The sequence below is a fragment of the Nanorana parkeri genome, unplaced genomic scaffold (assembly GCF_000935625.1).
Source record: "Nanorana parkeri isolate BGI_ZX_2015 unplaced genomic scaffold, ASM93562v1 scaffold14, whole genome shotgun sequence".
Classification (NCBI taxonomy): Eukaryota; Metazoa; Chordata; class Amphibia; order Anura; family Dicroglossidae; genus Nanorana; species Nanorana parkeri.
Genome location: NW_017306282.1, coordinates 2952046 through 2968281, shown reverse-complemented (window position 1 = coordinate 2968281; position 16236 = coordinate 2952046). Strand labels below are relative to the sequence as shown.

General features: G+C 44.5%; 1 protein-coding gene across 1 annotated transcript in view; it reads right to left on the bottom strand.

The window, feature by feature from the left end:
- Nucleotides 1-11147, bottom strand: part of CUNH12orf4 (chromosome unknown C12orf4 homolog) — a 39435-nt gene extending 28288 nt beyond the window's left edge. Inside the window, exons 1-7 of the mRNA XM_018557810.1 lie at nucleotides 10954-11147; nucleotides 6530-6675; nucleotides 4163-4344; nucleotides 2990-3089; nucleotides 2330-2451; nucleotides 1437-1543; nucleotides 70-267 (exon numbers count right to left, since the gene is read on the bottom strand). Coding sequence (XP_018413312.1) covers nucleotides 70-267; nucleotides 1437-1543; nucleotides 2330-2451; nucleotides 2990-3089; nucleotides 4163-4344; nucleotides 6530-6675; nucleotides 10954-11131 — 1033 coding nt within the window. The 5' untranslated portion in view covers nucleotides 11132-11147. The remainder of the gene's footprint in view (nucleotides 1-69; nucleotides 268-1436; nucleotides 1544-2329; nucleotides 2452-2989; nucleotides 3090-4162; nucleotides 4345-6529; nucleotides 6676-10953) is intronic.
- Between the last annotated feature and the right edge of the window lie 5089 nt (nucleotides 11148-16236).

The window sequence follows — 16236 nt, the reverse complement described above, 5'->3', positions numbered from 1 at the left end:
CGGACTGGCAAGCTGCAATATATTACATTTTTGTTCTTAGATACTCTTTCATATCACTCCCAGGTTTACCTCTTTTAATGCCACTATAAGAATTAATGCGGTTATCAACCAACAGGACCAGACCACACAGCGATGCCGAATACAAGGAGAGCGCGGTCTGCAGTCTGTGCAGTTTGACTCCGCTTCGATGATTGCGTTTGTGTCTGCAGAAATCTAACATGTCCGCTCTCAGCAGCCTCAAATTGTGCATGGTTTTCAGCTGAGCCCCTGCAGAAACAGGAAAATGTTAGACCATAAAGTGGGATTGTTCCCCATCTCAGCCAATCATTAGATTCTAGATGTCATTTTTCTTATTCCTCAGAAACTGAAAGCTGGAATCCCTCTAATTATTATGGGCAGCACTGCATTGGTAATTAAAGAAGAACTGCGAATTTAAACAAAAAAAATGCAACATTTGCGTAAGCATACTGTAAATATGTGCATATGAGCTCCCCCAGATATCACTGGCACCCAGAAAAATCAGTTGTTGGAAGAAAGCTGTAAGTCTATGCTAGCATCCCAATACCTCTAGGATGTGGTTTTACTATTGGTGCAGCAGATCACATACTTGCCATCGGTATTACACTACTGGGTGAAGCAAACCTATCTCTAGGGAAGCAGAGAGTGCCAGGGTTCATCTGTATGACTTGTACACTATGTTGTCAAAAGGTATTGACAGTCACACCTACTATATGGGCAAACCTATGTGGACAGCCCTCAAAATGATTGAGTTCAAGTTTCCAGTTAAGGGTACTGTTATTGCTCAATCATACAAAGACAAAATAGAAAATTGTGAGCGTCCAACCTTGTGCCAACACTTTGGGAAGGACCTTTACTCTTTCAGGATGACAGTACCCCTGTGCACAAAGCCAGATCCATAAAGACATGGTTGACCAGTTTGGTGTGGAGGAACTCGAGTAACCTGTGCAAAGCCATGACCTCAGCCCTACTGAACACTTTTGGGATGAATTGAAACACCAAATGTGAGTCAGGTCTTCTTATACAACATCAGTACCGGTCATCATAAATGCTATTTTGGCTAAATGGGCACAAATTCCCACATACAGACTCGTAAATCTTGTGGAAAGCCCTCCCAGAAGAATGGAGGCCGTTAGACCAGCAAAGGGGGAAGGAAGGGGAAGCTCCATTATAATGCCCATGGTTTTGGAACTGGATGTCCAGCTAATCCATATAGGTGTGATGGTCACATGTCCCCAAATTGTAGCCATATATTGTAGCTGCCAGCGGTGAGGTGCAGTGGAGAAAAGGGAGACACACACACATATATGCTGCATGTATGAACTTTTTTTTTTATGTCAGCCACAGGCAGATTGCGGCCAATAAAAACTTTGCTTTGGATCCTCTACATTCAACACTATGTAAATGAAAGGCCTTACCCAAGTGAATAGTAAAGCTTTCCTCCAGCTGCCCGTGTTCTTCGTACAAAGAGCGGCTGGCCTCTGTGGATTCCTGAAGATGGCTTTGCTGCACTTTGATTTCTTCACTGTGAAAACAAAAATAATAAAACAAACAGAACAAAATTAATATACAGATTACTATACCCCATATAGTTACCATAGTATAATAGTTTTTGCTACATTGGTCCTTGACTCTTTTCCACATTTGCAGCACTTTTTCTTTTTTACCCAAAATAGTTACATCTCTTAGCTTTGATCCACAGAAATATTTCGGACCACTAATAGGGAGTGCTCAAAGAGAGGTTGGCAAATTTCTCTCAAGTAGTAGCACTTCATATAGTCTGTAGGGTCTCGGCCAGCAGATGTCTTGGCAAATCCCACTAATTGTAGCAGGACATTTTCAAAAATTGGATCATGAACTATGGAAACATGTATTTTGGTTTTAGATGCTTTCATACATATTTTCTCCAAATTTATATGCAGACTTATCTGTCCAGGCAGAGTAACAGTCACAGGGTTAGGGAGAAACCATATAACACTGCTTTTCCAAAAGAAAAAAAAAAGTTGCTGTAACTGCTTTAAAAAAAAAAAAAGTGTTAGCTGGATTTGTGATTTGAATGCATTTCCCACTTAAAGTGCATTTAACCTTTTCCCTGCCCCTCACATAAGGCATACAGCACAATAGAACCGCTTTCAGCTGGCCAGGTCGGTATGCCTTATGCCAGCTAAATTCCCTTTTGCTATAGGCTCAAGGTCACTTCAGCAACCATGAACTTACAGCAGAAGGAAAACAAAAAGGTAGGTTCTGATTGGCTGCTATTTGTTACTGCGTTACTGCAGCCAACAATTCTCCCACACATTGTAAATTTAACCTGATGAAGCTGTTGTTGGGATTCTTGAGGTCCTGGTGTAACTTTATCACCCACTCCTGATACTCCTGCTTCTGGATTGTGGACAACTGTTTCAGCTCTGTAATCCACTTGTTTTCCAGAATCTGGGAAATACAGAGTAAAATAAAAACATGAAAACACAAGGGGCTGGTTCTAAAAAAATGAATCAGATTTAAAGAAACTTTGCCGCTTTGTCGTTAAGGTGACAGGGTCTTTTTAACATGAACCTGCTGCTTTGCCCTGTAACACATATATTACAATGTTGTAGTTCAGACACTTCATATTTGTTAATTTGATTTATTTATTACAGGTATTTATATAGTGCCAGATATTTACGCATCGCTTTACAGTTGCACATTCACATCAGTCCCGGTCCTTAAAGAATTTACAATCTAAGGTTGCTATCTCACATGCACACAGGGCAACTTTGGACAGGAGCCAATTAACCTACCAGCATATCTTTGGAGTGTGGAAGGAAACTGGAGTACCCGAGGGAACCCACACAAGCACAGGGAGAACATGCAAACTCTGCAGATAGTGTCCTGAACAGGATTTGAACTAGGGACCCCCAGTGCTGCAAGCCAGAAGCTGGCCACAGTTATAACAATATGGCATAAACAGCGAGTGTCCTTTAATAATCACCTGCTGCGAATCAAAATGCTGTGCTGCCACTGAGTTGACGTCTTGGTCGCTGAGTGACTTGCCCAGTTCCTGCATCACTTTGCCCATCTCTACACCCTGGCTGTGTTTAGAAAAAAAAAACAATAATTATACCAGTGCCATTGTATTAGAACAGTGATGGCTAACATTTTTGGGCCGGAGTGCTCAAACTGCAATGCAAAACCAATTTATCTCAAAGTGCCAACATTTTTAATTTGTCTTATCTTTTACTTATTTTATTTCTTATAGTTTTTATTGATTTTAATAATTTTAACTTTTTATCACTTTTTTTTTTTAATTTGAATTATTATTTCTTATTTTTTACTTAAATGTTTACTGTATTTTATTTTCTTTTTTTTCACTTAACTTTATTGCTCTCACACAGGGGCTAACAAGCATTTGGAGGTGACAGCTTCTCTTTATGGAACCTGTCACCTCCAATACAGGAGTTTTAGCATGGGGAGGGGGCCGGTGGATGTGGGGTGGGGGGAAAGCAGGGCTAAATGTAAAAAAAAAAACCTGCATGTCCCGGGTGATATGAATTTGCCCCCCCCCGCAAAAGCATGCATGCCATAGGTTTGCCATCCCTTTACTTGAAGAATGGGACACTGAGTATAATTACATTTCCAGCCTTCTAAAGTGTAGATATGGGGCAGTTAAAGTGCACCTGCCATTTGCTACATTGAGTCTAACAACTCTGTACATCATTATTAAATTCTCAATTCATTTTTTTATTTTTATATTTTTTAGTATATTATATTAAATGGCCTCAACTCCGACAAGTTTAATTCCTTCAAGGTCAGGAGACATTTCAGAACTGGGAGATGTGACAGTTTTCATGTATTTATTTTTTTGTGTTTTAATCTACTCCACTGAAATGAGTTTCCAGTACATATTGGGCTACTATACACTAACGGATAGACATTTCCTTTTTCTTTTAGTTATTCGAGAAAATACTGTCAACTATTTAAAAATACTTCCTTGCCACAAGCAAAAACCTTATTTTATTCTCTGACAATAAAATGAAGCCATCATGTTGGATAGAATTGATTGTTAAATGTTATAATTATATCAATAAAAGAAATAAAAAATATTGATTTGGGAATCTAAGAATCCAATACACTAACACTGGTTTACACTGTAAAAACAAAGTACCGCTCTCTTAGTTTCTTCAGCTCCACATCTCTTTCCCCCAGCAGCTCAGAGATGCTGACAAAGTAATTGTGCTCCAGGTTGAGCAGAGTCTCCGAAGCTGGAGAATGGATGAGATCATGGTAAATATCAGCAAAGTCTTCATCCCAGCTGGGCTCCTCCGGACGGGAATGTTCCAGGGTTGTCTACAGCAGAGAAAGAGAGAGAAATTGGATTTTCGACTCATGATATACACTGAATGGCCAAATGTTTGTAGACAACTGACTATTACACCTATCTATATGACAAAAAGTATGTGGACACCCAGGGCCGGATTTCCCACAAGGCCAACCGAGGCACGGCATCTCCCATAGTCCGGGACATTTTTTTTTTTTGTCTGTTTATATGCTCATTTTTGCTTTCAAATTGTGGTGGGATTTGACGTCAGTATGACGTCATGGGGAGGTTCTGTGGTGTATTCTGTGTGCTTCACTATTTAAGCTGAAGTTGCATACTTGTTGTTGTCACTATGTCCAGAAGAAGCGACCCTGCGTGGCCCCGAAAAGTTGGCTGTTTGACGCATGTGAAAAAGTGCTTTACTTCTTGCACATCTCTTCGAGTGCTGGTGACTTCTATTATGTCATGCATGGATTAAACTGGAGAAGAAGGAAAATTATTGTCTTTAGGATGGGTTTCCGTCTCACCGATCATGCTCCTAGTCAGACATCGCCCTGTCTACAGCCTACCAAACACAGACCTCTTCTTCATTATTTAACCTGTTTTCATGTATTTTTTATACATCACGTATGCTGATGTACAGTTTTGCATTAAAGCAGACCAATTTTTTTCGGGGGGTAAAACTCATTTAGACTGTTTAGCCACATTAATGAAACTGAATTAATGAAACTGAACTTGTGGTTCTAAAAGGGGCTTGAGGAACTGATGCTTTCGCACAGCTAGCTAGTCAACAGCTCTGCCTGAACAGTAATTCCCCTTTTGTCTGATTCCCCCTGGTCACGCGACCAGACATCAGAACACAGGTTTTGACAGTATGAGGTAACGCTTTCAAATATGCTAATAAAATGTAATTTTGTTATGCTTTACAATTACAATGTACTATAACTGCATTATAAATCTATTTTGCCATCTAGTGGCCATAACTAAGACAACATTGGCTTGACCTTGGATATATTGACCTGGTTGGATTCTAAGTCCCTTTAACTCTACACAATGTTTCCAATCAGAAATAGAATCCTGGGATATATTGCGACATGATATACACTATATGGCCAAAAGTATGTGTACACACGTCCAAATTATTGAGGTGTTTAATGTAATAGATTCTGTTAGCGCTACAGCACACAAAGACGTTGCAGACAACTGTGCACTTCAACCTTGTGTAACAGTTTTGGAAAGGTCCTTTCCTGTTCTAGCATTAGCATGACTGTGTCCCTGTGCATACAACCAGCTCCATTAAGCCATGGCTTGAAGAGTTTGGTGAGAAGGAACTCTAGTTAGTGACTTGCACAGAGCCCTGACCTCATGCCTACTGTACACAATTATTCTGATTAAATGGAACAACGATTGTGAGCCCAGTCTTCTCATGAAACTGCTTTTTTGGCCGAATTAGCACAATTTCCTACAGGTACACTCCAAATCTTGTGGAAAGCCTTTGAAGTAGAGTGGAGGCTGTTATAGCCACAATTGCAGGCCAATTCCATATTAATCCTTATGTTTTAAAATGGAATGTCTAGCAAGCTTATATAAGTGGTCAGAAGCTTTTGGCCATATAGTGTAGTCCAATCCAAAATGCATTTATCCATCTCATATCCCATGTCAAGGGTTCCGGAAGTGATGCAATCTGCATCGCTCCCGGTCCCATAGAACGTGGAGGGGATCGATGAACGGAAGTTCGTCGACCTCCTCCCCAGCTCGCCGCGGACACCAAGATCGCCGGTCCCGGGCCCGTAGGAGGGGCAACGGAGCCCGTGTCAGGCGGGGGCGGTCCCTTCTTCGGGACGCAGAAGCGATCTGGCGACAGGTAAGTCGCCAGGATCGCTTCTGTTGTAAAGCCGACAGTCGGCTCTACAAGTTTAAACAGAGTCCCGGCGGCAAAACTCACCGGGAGTCTGTTTAAACAGCCCCGATGCTGGCGACGTACACTGTACGTCGTCAGTCACGAAGGGGTTAAACTACAAAATGGTGCCAGTACTCTGTGAATTATGACAATGGCACCTTCATCATCATGAGAGTGTCCCAAAATGGCTCCCTATGTTGAGTGTAGGAAACCAGCTTGATATACAAAAAAAAAAAGACCCCAGCTGTGAAAGCGATGTAAGACTGGCAACTATTCTCGCCTTTGCGCTATATACAGCCCCTGTTCTTTCTTACCTCTGTATAAGATTTCATCCAGGCGTTGGCTAATGTCCCAGAATCCACCTCACCTGACCTCACTGCCTCCAGGGCTTGCTCTGCTTCTCCGTCAAAGTCTTTAATGGTTTCCTCCTCCACAAACTGACAGAGAGATTTTTTTAGATCTGTCATTAGAGAAAGAAAAGCACTTCAGTTTTCCAGAGGTGTTAATTTGAGAAAGATTCTTTATCTCGGGAGTGGAAGGTAGCAGTTGCCGGGTTATGAAAACCTTCTTGTGAAGTAAACATGAGCACATTTTTAGTTCAGTCATCTTGGTGATTCCTGCTCAGCCTGATACTGTCATGACATAAAAAGTGAAATATAAACTTTAAGTGGCCATTAAAGGATGAGTACACTTTAAAAGAGGATTATGGGGAGAGTAAAATACACGCTTTCCCATACTTAGAGTTGATGTGTGACACTGAAGCTGCCATACATTGGCTATATAGATCGGGAAATTAGTACATTGCTCATTTCCCGATCTTCTCCCTGCAGAGAGCAGTGACTGTCAGTCTCTCCCTTCTCTCTAGATAGGCAGAGCCAGCTGTCAATCAGACGTGGATCCCGAAAATATTGTCGGGACCTGTGCTGGCTGCAGCATTGCTCTGCGCTGTCAGCATATAGCAGGCTACAGCCTGCTATATACTGAGTTTTGAGTCACAGGAGGACATAGTATATGTCCTCCTGTGACCCTTAAAGGAGAACTATGAGGTGAGTGCTTTTCACTCATCCTCATAGTTCTAGCCGACCTGTGACAATGAGACTGTCACAGGTCGGCTCAGTAGATCGGGAGGTGAGCGAACACATACCGGCGTTCGCTCACTTCTCGATCTTGTCACGGCACAGAGCGGCGACAGGGAAGGGACTGGATTCCCCCTCCCCGATCCTCCAGCACTGACTGGCGGAACGGACGGGGAGGGGGCGGGTACAGCTGGCTCTGCCTCTAGATAGGCAGAGCCAGCTTTCACTCACGCAGCAGGGCGGATCCAGAAATAATTGTCGGGATACGTTTCAGCTGCGGCATCTCTGTATACCACGACCTGTAGCTCGCGGTATACTGAGCTTAGGGTGACAGGGGGATGCTAGTTTGTGTCCTCCCGTTACCCTTAGGAGAACTATGGGGAAAAGCCCTAACCCCATAGTTCTCCTTTAAGATAACTATGGCCAAAAAAGATTGGCCATAGTTCTCTTTTAAAACAAGTAGTACAGTTATTCATTTTTCCTCCCTCCCCTGACCTAACAGATTCCCCCCCACAGATGCAATGTACCGAGATCAAACGCCCGCAGCCTTCTGTGTTTCTTGACATTACAAGTCCTTTCTTTGCACTCTCTTTATTACCATTCAGCCCTGAGGAAGCACCATCCTGCTGCTGCTCCTGATCATGAAGCAACGCATGGATCTCCACTCTGTTTCCACTCCCCGCCTATAGTGACCTGGTCACCCTTGGCTGCCTTAAACACTCATCAGCACCAGCTGCCCAGGTGAGTGAGTACGTGAGACCTTACCTCACAATTGGACCTAGTTGCATTATCTCTGTGGAGACACAATATGTCTTTACTGTGACAGAGCCACAGGTGACCTCAGTCCAAACACCCTAGTGGTTCTGGGGGGTGTTTACTTTGTATTCTCAGAAAGAACTAGCCTGCCATCCAGAACCCCTGTTGTTATATGGTCTTCATTAGGGATGCACCAATACAGATACTGGTATTGGTACCGATACCGAGTATTTGGGCGAGTACTCGTTCTCGCCAAGATGCTCCGATACCTTCCCCGATACCAGAACTTCCGGTCAGAGCGAAATTCCCTCTGACCGTCAGTGCCGCGAAGGAGCATGGAGCTGGTTTCCCGGCCAATCAGGAGGCCGGGCGGGGGGGTCATGACCCACCTCCTGGCCTCCTGATTTTCTAGGAAACTGGCTCACTTGTTGCTAGGCAGCCAGGCTTCCTGACCAATTAGGAAGCCGGGCAGCATGTCATGAACCTCCACCCAGCTGATTATCAGGAAGCCAGGCTGCCTCGCAATATCGCAAGGGAACGTTAAGCCGATGTTCTTTTTTGATAGAACACCAGCTTCCCTGGCAATCAGAAAGCCGGACCCATGGTACCTCGGGATGCCAGTATCGGTGAGTACCAAAAAAAAAATAATAATTATATTGGTACTCGTACTCGATAAACCGGTATCGGTGCATCCCTAATCTTCTTTATTGGAGTCTTCCTCATCTCTTTAGGGTGAGACTGAGTCCTCCCTTATGTCCCCAGGGACTTTCCATTCACATTTTGGAGTACCCGGTCTGCAAGGGCTCGAAGCATGTTCATATGCCTTTGCTTGCGGAGTCTGTCTCTAATTCTCCCAAACCCTTAAATCAAGTCAGGCCTGTGATCCTTTCCACCATCTCTGACTCACATTCAGAGCCCCAGCAGCTTAACTCAGTCTCCTGCCATCACCTCCTGCAGTGCCTGCTAACTTGCTTCTGGAAGATCAGCCAGCCAAATGGCAAACAGCTAAATACACAGATGGAATACATACAACGGAGATGCTTCACTTCAAAGGAATTGTATTTCTGTCCATCAAGTCCAAAAATTGAAATACCTCAGGCACACAGGTTGGTCTAGCCATGTCTTCTAAGCAGCCCTTGGGCCTGGTTCACACCTTTCCGTTTTGTAGCGCGTTCAACGCTCTACGAACGCTCTACAAAACGCTCAAACATGAAAATCCCATTGTTTTCTATGGGTATGGTTCACACCTTTCCGTATTTCAGCCCGTCTGAACGCGCTACAAAACAGCCTACGCCTGAAAAGGTACATGAGCTTCTTTGCAGCGTTTTTCTCTCGCGTTTCCATTGGGATACAGCCAAGTAGCCCATTTTTTTACCGCGAAACACGCATCACGAAACGCGCGACAAACGCGCATATTCAATACGCCTAGGTGTGAACAGAGCCTTAGGTATCTTCCCAGTCATCTCCCATGCCAGGGTTTTACCCTCTTAGTAGCCATGAGTGCTCTTGCAGGAGTGCACCATCTGCTGGTTGACATAGTAAATGACAGCTCCATCCATTCAGAATATGTCTGAGCAAGTTAAGTGGTAGGTTAAGTTTACCGTTCTTATTAGTAGGGATGCATCGATATTAGTATCGGTGCCAATACCGAATATTTGGGCGAATACTTGTACTCGCCCAAATGCTCCTGATACTGGAACTTCCGGTATCAGGAACCCAGGCTGTGAGTCATTACACCAGGGAGCATGGAGACGGCTCCCCGGCCAATCAGGAAGCCGGGGGTGTGTGTAATGACCCGCCGCCCGGCTTCCAAGTTTGTCGGGAAGCTGGCCAATCAGGACGCCGGGGGGCGGGTAATGACTCACCTATTAGGGTTAATGGTGAGGCTATTCCAATGCACCCAACACATCCAAGGACTGGTCAGCTGTATTTTATTACATTTTTGTATTTTGGTTTAGACACACTTTAAAATTGAACTCCAGGCACAATTTTTTTTTCTCATTTAGATATATTTCTCAGTAGCCACAAAGGACATACAGGTGAAACTCGAATAATTAGAATATCGTGCAAAGTTCATTTATTTCACTAATGCAACTTAAAAGGTGAAACTAATATATGAGAGAGACTCATTACATGCAAAGCAAGATAATTCAAGCCGTGATTTGTCATCATTGTGATGATTATGGCTTACAGCTCATGAAAACCCCAAGAACCCCAAATCCACAACCTCAAAAAAGTAGATTATTACATGCAATCAATAAAACAAGGATTGTACATAGAACAATATCGGACCTCTGAAAAGTACAAGCATGCATATGTACTCAGTACTTGGTTTGGGCCCCTTTTGCAGCACTTACTGCAATTACTTTTGCACGATATTCTAATTATTCGAGTTTCACCTGTAAATCCACTTTGTGTGCACCACATGCCATTACAAACCCATATATTACCTATTAATTGCATTGACATCATCACTGTGCTACACAAAGCCTGTAAAGAGAGCAAAGCTGTGGGAGGGACCCTGCAAGCCCCACCCACTACAGACTACCTGCCGAAACAGGAGGGGGTGGATACAAGACCAGTTACCAGAGTAGTTGTTTCACGCTGGGTTCATCTATGCGCAAAATTCAAGTAAGAACACACACGCCTCTTCTATACAGACGGTATTTGGTTATTCTGGAGTTCAGCTTTAATTAAGTACATGTGACAAACAAAGATGGAGGGGAGTTCACACTTTTGTTTCATCCAGTAACTCCCCCTCTACCCTGCAGTACAGACAGTTCCTGATCTCTGCACAACATAGTATCAAATGCTGCCACTTGTCTGTATGCGACGGATGAAGGCGAATGAAAACCCGGCACAGAGCCTTAGTACGAGAGCTCGCCGCCCTGACACTGGCTACCTACCTTGCTCTATAAAACAGGGCAAATCGTGCAGCAGCATTAACCTGCCATGTAAGTGATCGAGATTCTCCTGGACAGGGAACTGGAGGGGCACGGTCAGGACCAAGTTCTGAGAGCCGGCATGGAACTTGTATATAAAGTCCCTCTTGGTGAAACTGGCTTTTCCTTTTCCTGGCTTCATCTTGCCTTCATACGCTGCAAAACAAGAGAACACACAAAGCTTTACAAGGGTGCAAGACATACAGGACCCACAAATACACCAAAGGAGACATCGAGGGGTCTGAGCTGATACTCCTAATAAAGGGGGTCTCTAGCTACAACTTCTTTATTTTTAGTTCTGGATAGGCTAGAAGGATTAGAACCCCTGCCATGTTTTTAGTGCTGGGTGTGTGCCTACAGGGGAGATTAGGGCACTAGGACAAAAAGAGATGTGAAATCCATTATTTTTGGTTGTCATTGGAACTGGAAAAGAGAGGAAATCTTCCAATGGGGGTGTCTGTTTTAATTACCACTGTGTAAAAGGGGATTGCTCCTCACTTTGGAGATTTCTCACTTCCTGTTGAGTCTCTGGGGCAGAAAATAAAGGAAAATATCCCCAACAGAACCCAGAGAGCTCGGTGTTGCACAGCTGTACAGGTTCCTCTTTAGTACTGAACTTTTATATGTTTTTCATTTGAACTTGCAGGCTGAATGAAAAACATACAAGGGAATCCTACATCTACACAGCGCGGATGGACAAATCTCCTGCTGCAAGCTTTGTATTCTGACAGCGTGGTTGGCCGCTGTCAGAGAATACATGAATGGTGCTTGCAGCTGATTGGATGCAAGCACCATAAGGAATTTCCAATATGCTCCTTTGGCAGAAGTCAATGCAATGAGCAACTTCTGCTGAGGGAGTCGGGTCACCAACAGAGCGAATTTTGGCCGATTCAGCAGGAAATTCACTTGTGTGTCCCCAGCATGTAATAAAGCCTGCCTGCTCACAATATGTATGTATGTATAAATTAGTTCTGCTTGAAAGTGTATATACAGCTATTTTTTGTCTCAGATAGATTAGGGCAGGGCTTGACAAATTTTCTTTGAATACAGGGGCCAGCTAAAAAAGCTAGGATCCAGGTTTTTTCCTTTTTGCAAAGACGTTTTGCGGGGGGACTTTAACTTTTTTTATTTTTGGAGATGACAGGTTCTCTTTAAGTGCCGTCCGTCCGTTTTTTTACTACGGGCGGACGGCAAGAGGTTAAGGGTCCATTAGACCCCTAGTGTCACCTTTCCGCTTTAGCTGGGGAATGACTGCTGCCTCCAGAGGCAGCTGAATGTAAACACAGCAGGCAGTGGCTGGGAGCAATAGCCAGCCTGCTTTTGGTTATTTCAAATTCTCCTTCAGGTCCTCCTCTGCTGATTGGCAGAGGGTGGGTGCAATAGCCAGCCTGCTATTGGCTACTGCAGCTATTGGCCGGTCGGGCAGGAGTGACATTGGGGAACTGCACCTCCGTTTCTTCTCCCACCACCGCATGAAAGGCTGTAACTGGCTACAGCGATCTATGCCCCCTCCGAAACAGACCGCTGCAGCCAATTACAGCCTGTAAGGAGAGACCGCTGTCAGTCTGGTGCTAGGAGGCAATTTCTGGTCGCATTGGCGGCCTGGCACCTGGGATTGGTCGAGCCCTGGATTAGGGAATCAATAAAACCCATAGCAGGCTAGTTTTTCCTGTCTGTGCCTTATCAGGGAGATTTCCCTTCACTTCCCGTCCCAGAGACACAACAGGAAATCTCACCACAATGAGGGGAAAGTCCATCTCAGGCAGCTGTCCCCGGAACAAGAATGACCATTGGAAGATTCACCCTCACCTCTTGTGCTGGAGACAACTCTATAATTTTCCAGTGGCAGGATCACCGGGAAAAACTAACCTGGGACCCCACCGGTGACACAGACAGCAATAAAACTCAACAGATGGTCTAATCCTAGTCTATCCCCCAGCCCCAATAAAAGGTCTGCCAGTACATGCATGTAAAAGTACCCCATCCCCTAAACTATCCCTAGCTGAACCCCCCACCCCCCCACTCCAACCTCCTCCAAAGGCGCCAGATTTCAGCACTGTTTACATCCCGGCGAGGAAACCCGAGCGTTGAGCTGCCTGTACATTAATGTCCCATAGACGTGAAGTCAATGGCACAATACTGCTCAGGGGCAGACAGCGTTGCACTAGATTTTGATGGCTGGGATGTAAACAATTAGGAAGGCTGAAGAAGTAAATAGGCACCTGGGTTGGAAGGGAGCGGGTCAGCTTAGAATAGTTTAGTGGTGAAGGAAGTTTACTATAAGGTGACCATCTCCTTTAAATAAACTTGCCCGGAACTGAAAACAGACAGGGTCCCTTTAAGGCAGGGCTAGCCTAACTTAGGCCCTCCAGCTGTGGTGAAACTACAAATCCCATAATGCATCTGCCTCTGGGAGTCATTCCTGTGGCTGTCAGAGTCTTGCAATGCCTTATGTGACTTGTAGTTCAGCTGAAGTTCGGCTACCCTTGCTTTAGGGTAAATGCATGTTCCGAGTGTCAGTCCGTTTATTGTACAGTCTCCATATATTGACAGCCTTCTTTAAAATGAGGTTGCACCCTCCCAGGGGCCAGTGATCTACTATTTGGCCCCTAGCTCTGCCTAGGCTGAGTGTCAGGGCACAGATCATGTGACCAGCCCCAGCTGACCATTGCTGCCTGCCGGTAAAAGCTCGCCCCCTAGTGTACGACCCCGGTCACTGCAGGCTTTACCTGCTGCTGCAGATACGTCTCTGTTCCGAATATCTGGTATATCTCTCATACCATGATGACTAGTTCAGCTTTACCATTCTCATGACCAGCAGCGACAGGAGCCATCTTTACCGAGATCCCATGATCCTCTGCGCACTACGGAGAGTCTCTGAGCTCAAGCCTGCGGAGAGTCTGTGAGCTTTAGCTGTGTTTGTTCTCATCAGCAGCAAGCATGGCTCTCGAGCGCCATCTAGTGTCTACATAACATACTGCCACCTGCTGGTGTGACCAGCCAGACCAGTATGTGGGACAATTCCAGTCTGACCTCTGTGGGAATTAAATTGTTCTGGAAATTAATTCCATCATCTGTTTATTGGGATTATGTTTACTTCAATCAGCTAAATTAGATTTGTAATCCACTTTTTTTCGTTAATAGGCCGCCGGCACAGCTGGGAACTTTTTAAAAAATAGCAGCCTGAGAATCTGCATGGCGGCACAAAATACAGTCACTGACATTGTGGTGTGGACAGGTCATATAGATTGTCTCACCTCCATTTATTGAACACCTGACAAATATTTAGGGATTGCGTAAATTGAACGTTTTAGGTCACTGAAATTTTGGCGACCAATACACTGGAGTCGATGGGAAAGGGGAACTTAAGGTGCATTTTAAGGGTGCAAAGAGCTTTTAAATGGCTCCTGAGGGTGACTGGAGCTGCTTTCAGTTATCCTGACCTGTGCTTCTATATACGAATGGCTCTTGCTAGCTGGGAACAATGCTAGATATTTAAAAACAAGAGACTCCTGACTTTAACCATAACCCTAATGCTAACCCTAACAATAACCTTAATTCTAGAATAAATATGGATTTTTTTTATCCACCAGGGGTCCCCAAATTTTTTAAACAAATGACCAGTTTGCTGTTTGTCAAACGGTTTGAAGGCCCACTAAACTCCCTGGCAACCAATGACGTCAGAGAGCTGGGCAGGAAGCCGGACAGAGGAGCTCTTAGCAGTCTGGGACACTGTGGCTGCCCCAATGCAGCCCCCCCCCCCCCAATGAGATGCCGCCTGAGGTGACCGTCTCAGGCTGCCTCATTATAGGGAGTTTCCATGCACACATCAGCGATTGGAATTCAGCACGTTTTAATGTGTGCGAAAAATGTGCTTTTGTACGCATGCACAAATTTTTTTTTTAAATAGATGCATGTTTTTACGCACGTTTTTGGCTAGAACTATAGGCTTTTGGGGGACAGAACGCGCTAAAATCGTCCAGAAAATTTTCTGTGTTCTGCGTTTTTTTTGCGTGCGAATGAAAGCGCAGGTGTGAATGAGCCCGATAGGAATGCATTTCTTTTTGGGTTCTGTACGTTTATGCTCGTACAGATACATGCGCAAAAACGCTAATACTAAGACCATTTCTAAAATCAGGCTGTTTGAGGCAGAGGTATAGCAGAGGTATACCTACAGATACCAATTGTATTCTAAAAACATGTATGTAAGCAGTAACAACCAGTGCAACGCTGCATGGATAATGTCAGATAAGGTCTCAGACTTTATGTAGCCCCTGACAATTTACGAAAAGAAAAAAAAAATCTACAGCCTCTTTCCAAGAATGTACTACCATTCATGTAGCGGAGGGGGTAAATATCTAGGCCCCCTTTATGTTAAAGGGGGCTTCCAGATTCCATAATTCCCCCCTGCAGACCCCCACATTCACCAGGCCAGGGATGTGGGGAAGAGGCACTTGTTACCATCAACATAGGGACATGGTGCCTTGCCAGCAACCTCTGTGTATGGCACCTGACGGTGTCATTTGGGGCAATAGTGTTAATGATCTTAGTTTTGGATTTGATAAGGATTAGAACCCCTGCCTGTTTTTACCACTATCTGGGCTGCATTATATACAAAATTCCTGTCCTGCTCACAATGGTTTTAACAGAAATATAAAAGGGAGCTCTTCAACAACAACACAGAAGAAATACAAATGTGTTCCTTTAGTTGAATAGGAAATTACCGAACCAGTCAGATTATTATCTGTCTGTGTCCCTGTTGCAGCTTTTTTTCTCACTTCCTGTTTGTCAATACGTTGTCAGTAGCACAGGAAGTAAGGGGGAACACTCTCTAATGTACTAAATGGATAGATGTCACCAGCACACCAACAATGTTGTGGTCCAAAAAGGTCATTTATTGGAACGTCATGTCACCAACACCAATGACAGTGTGTGTTTGCTGGGCCACGCAGGATCCCCTGTGTTCCACTCGTTAATGTAGTCCCAGCTAGCAATAAAAACCCACCAGGGGTCCTAACCATTTCATACGCCATCAAAAAACGAATTAACCCCTTGACGACCCGTGACGGGATAATTCTATCATGGGTCCTCAAGGAGTTAAACAGACTCTGTTCATATTTGTAGAGCTGGTGGTCGGCTTTACAGTAGAAGCAATTCTGGCAACTCAGCTGTTGCCAGATCACTTCTATGGGCAGGGTAAAGTGGCAGCCCCCCCCCCCCCCCCCCCCCCGCCCAGTTTTCCCGGGT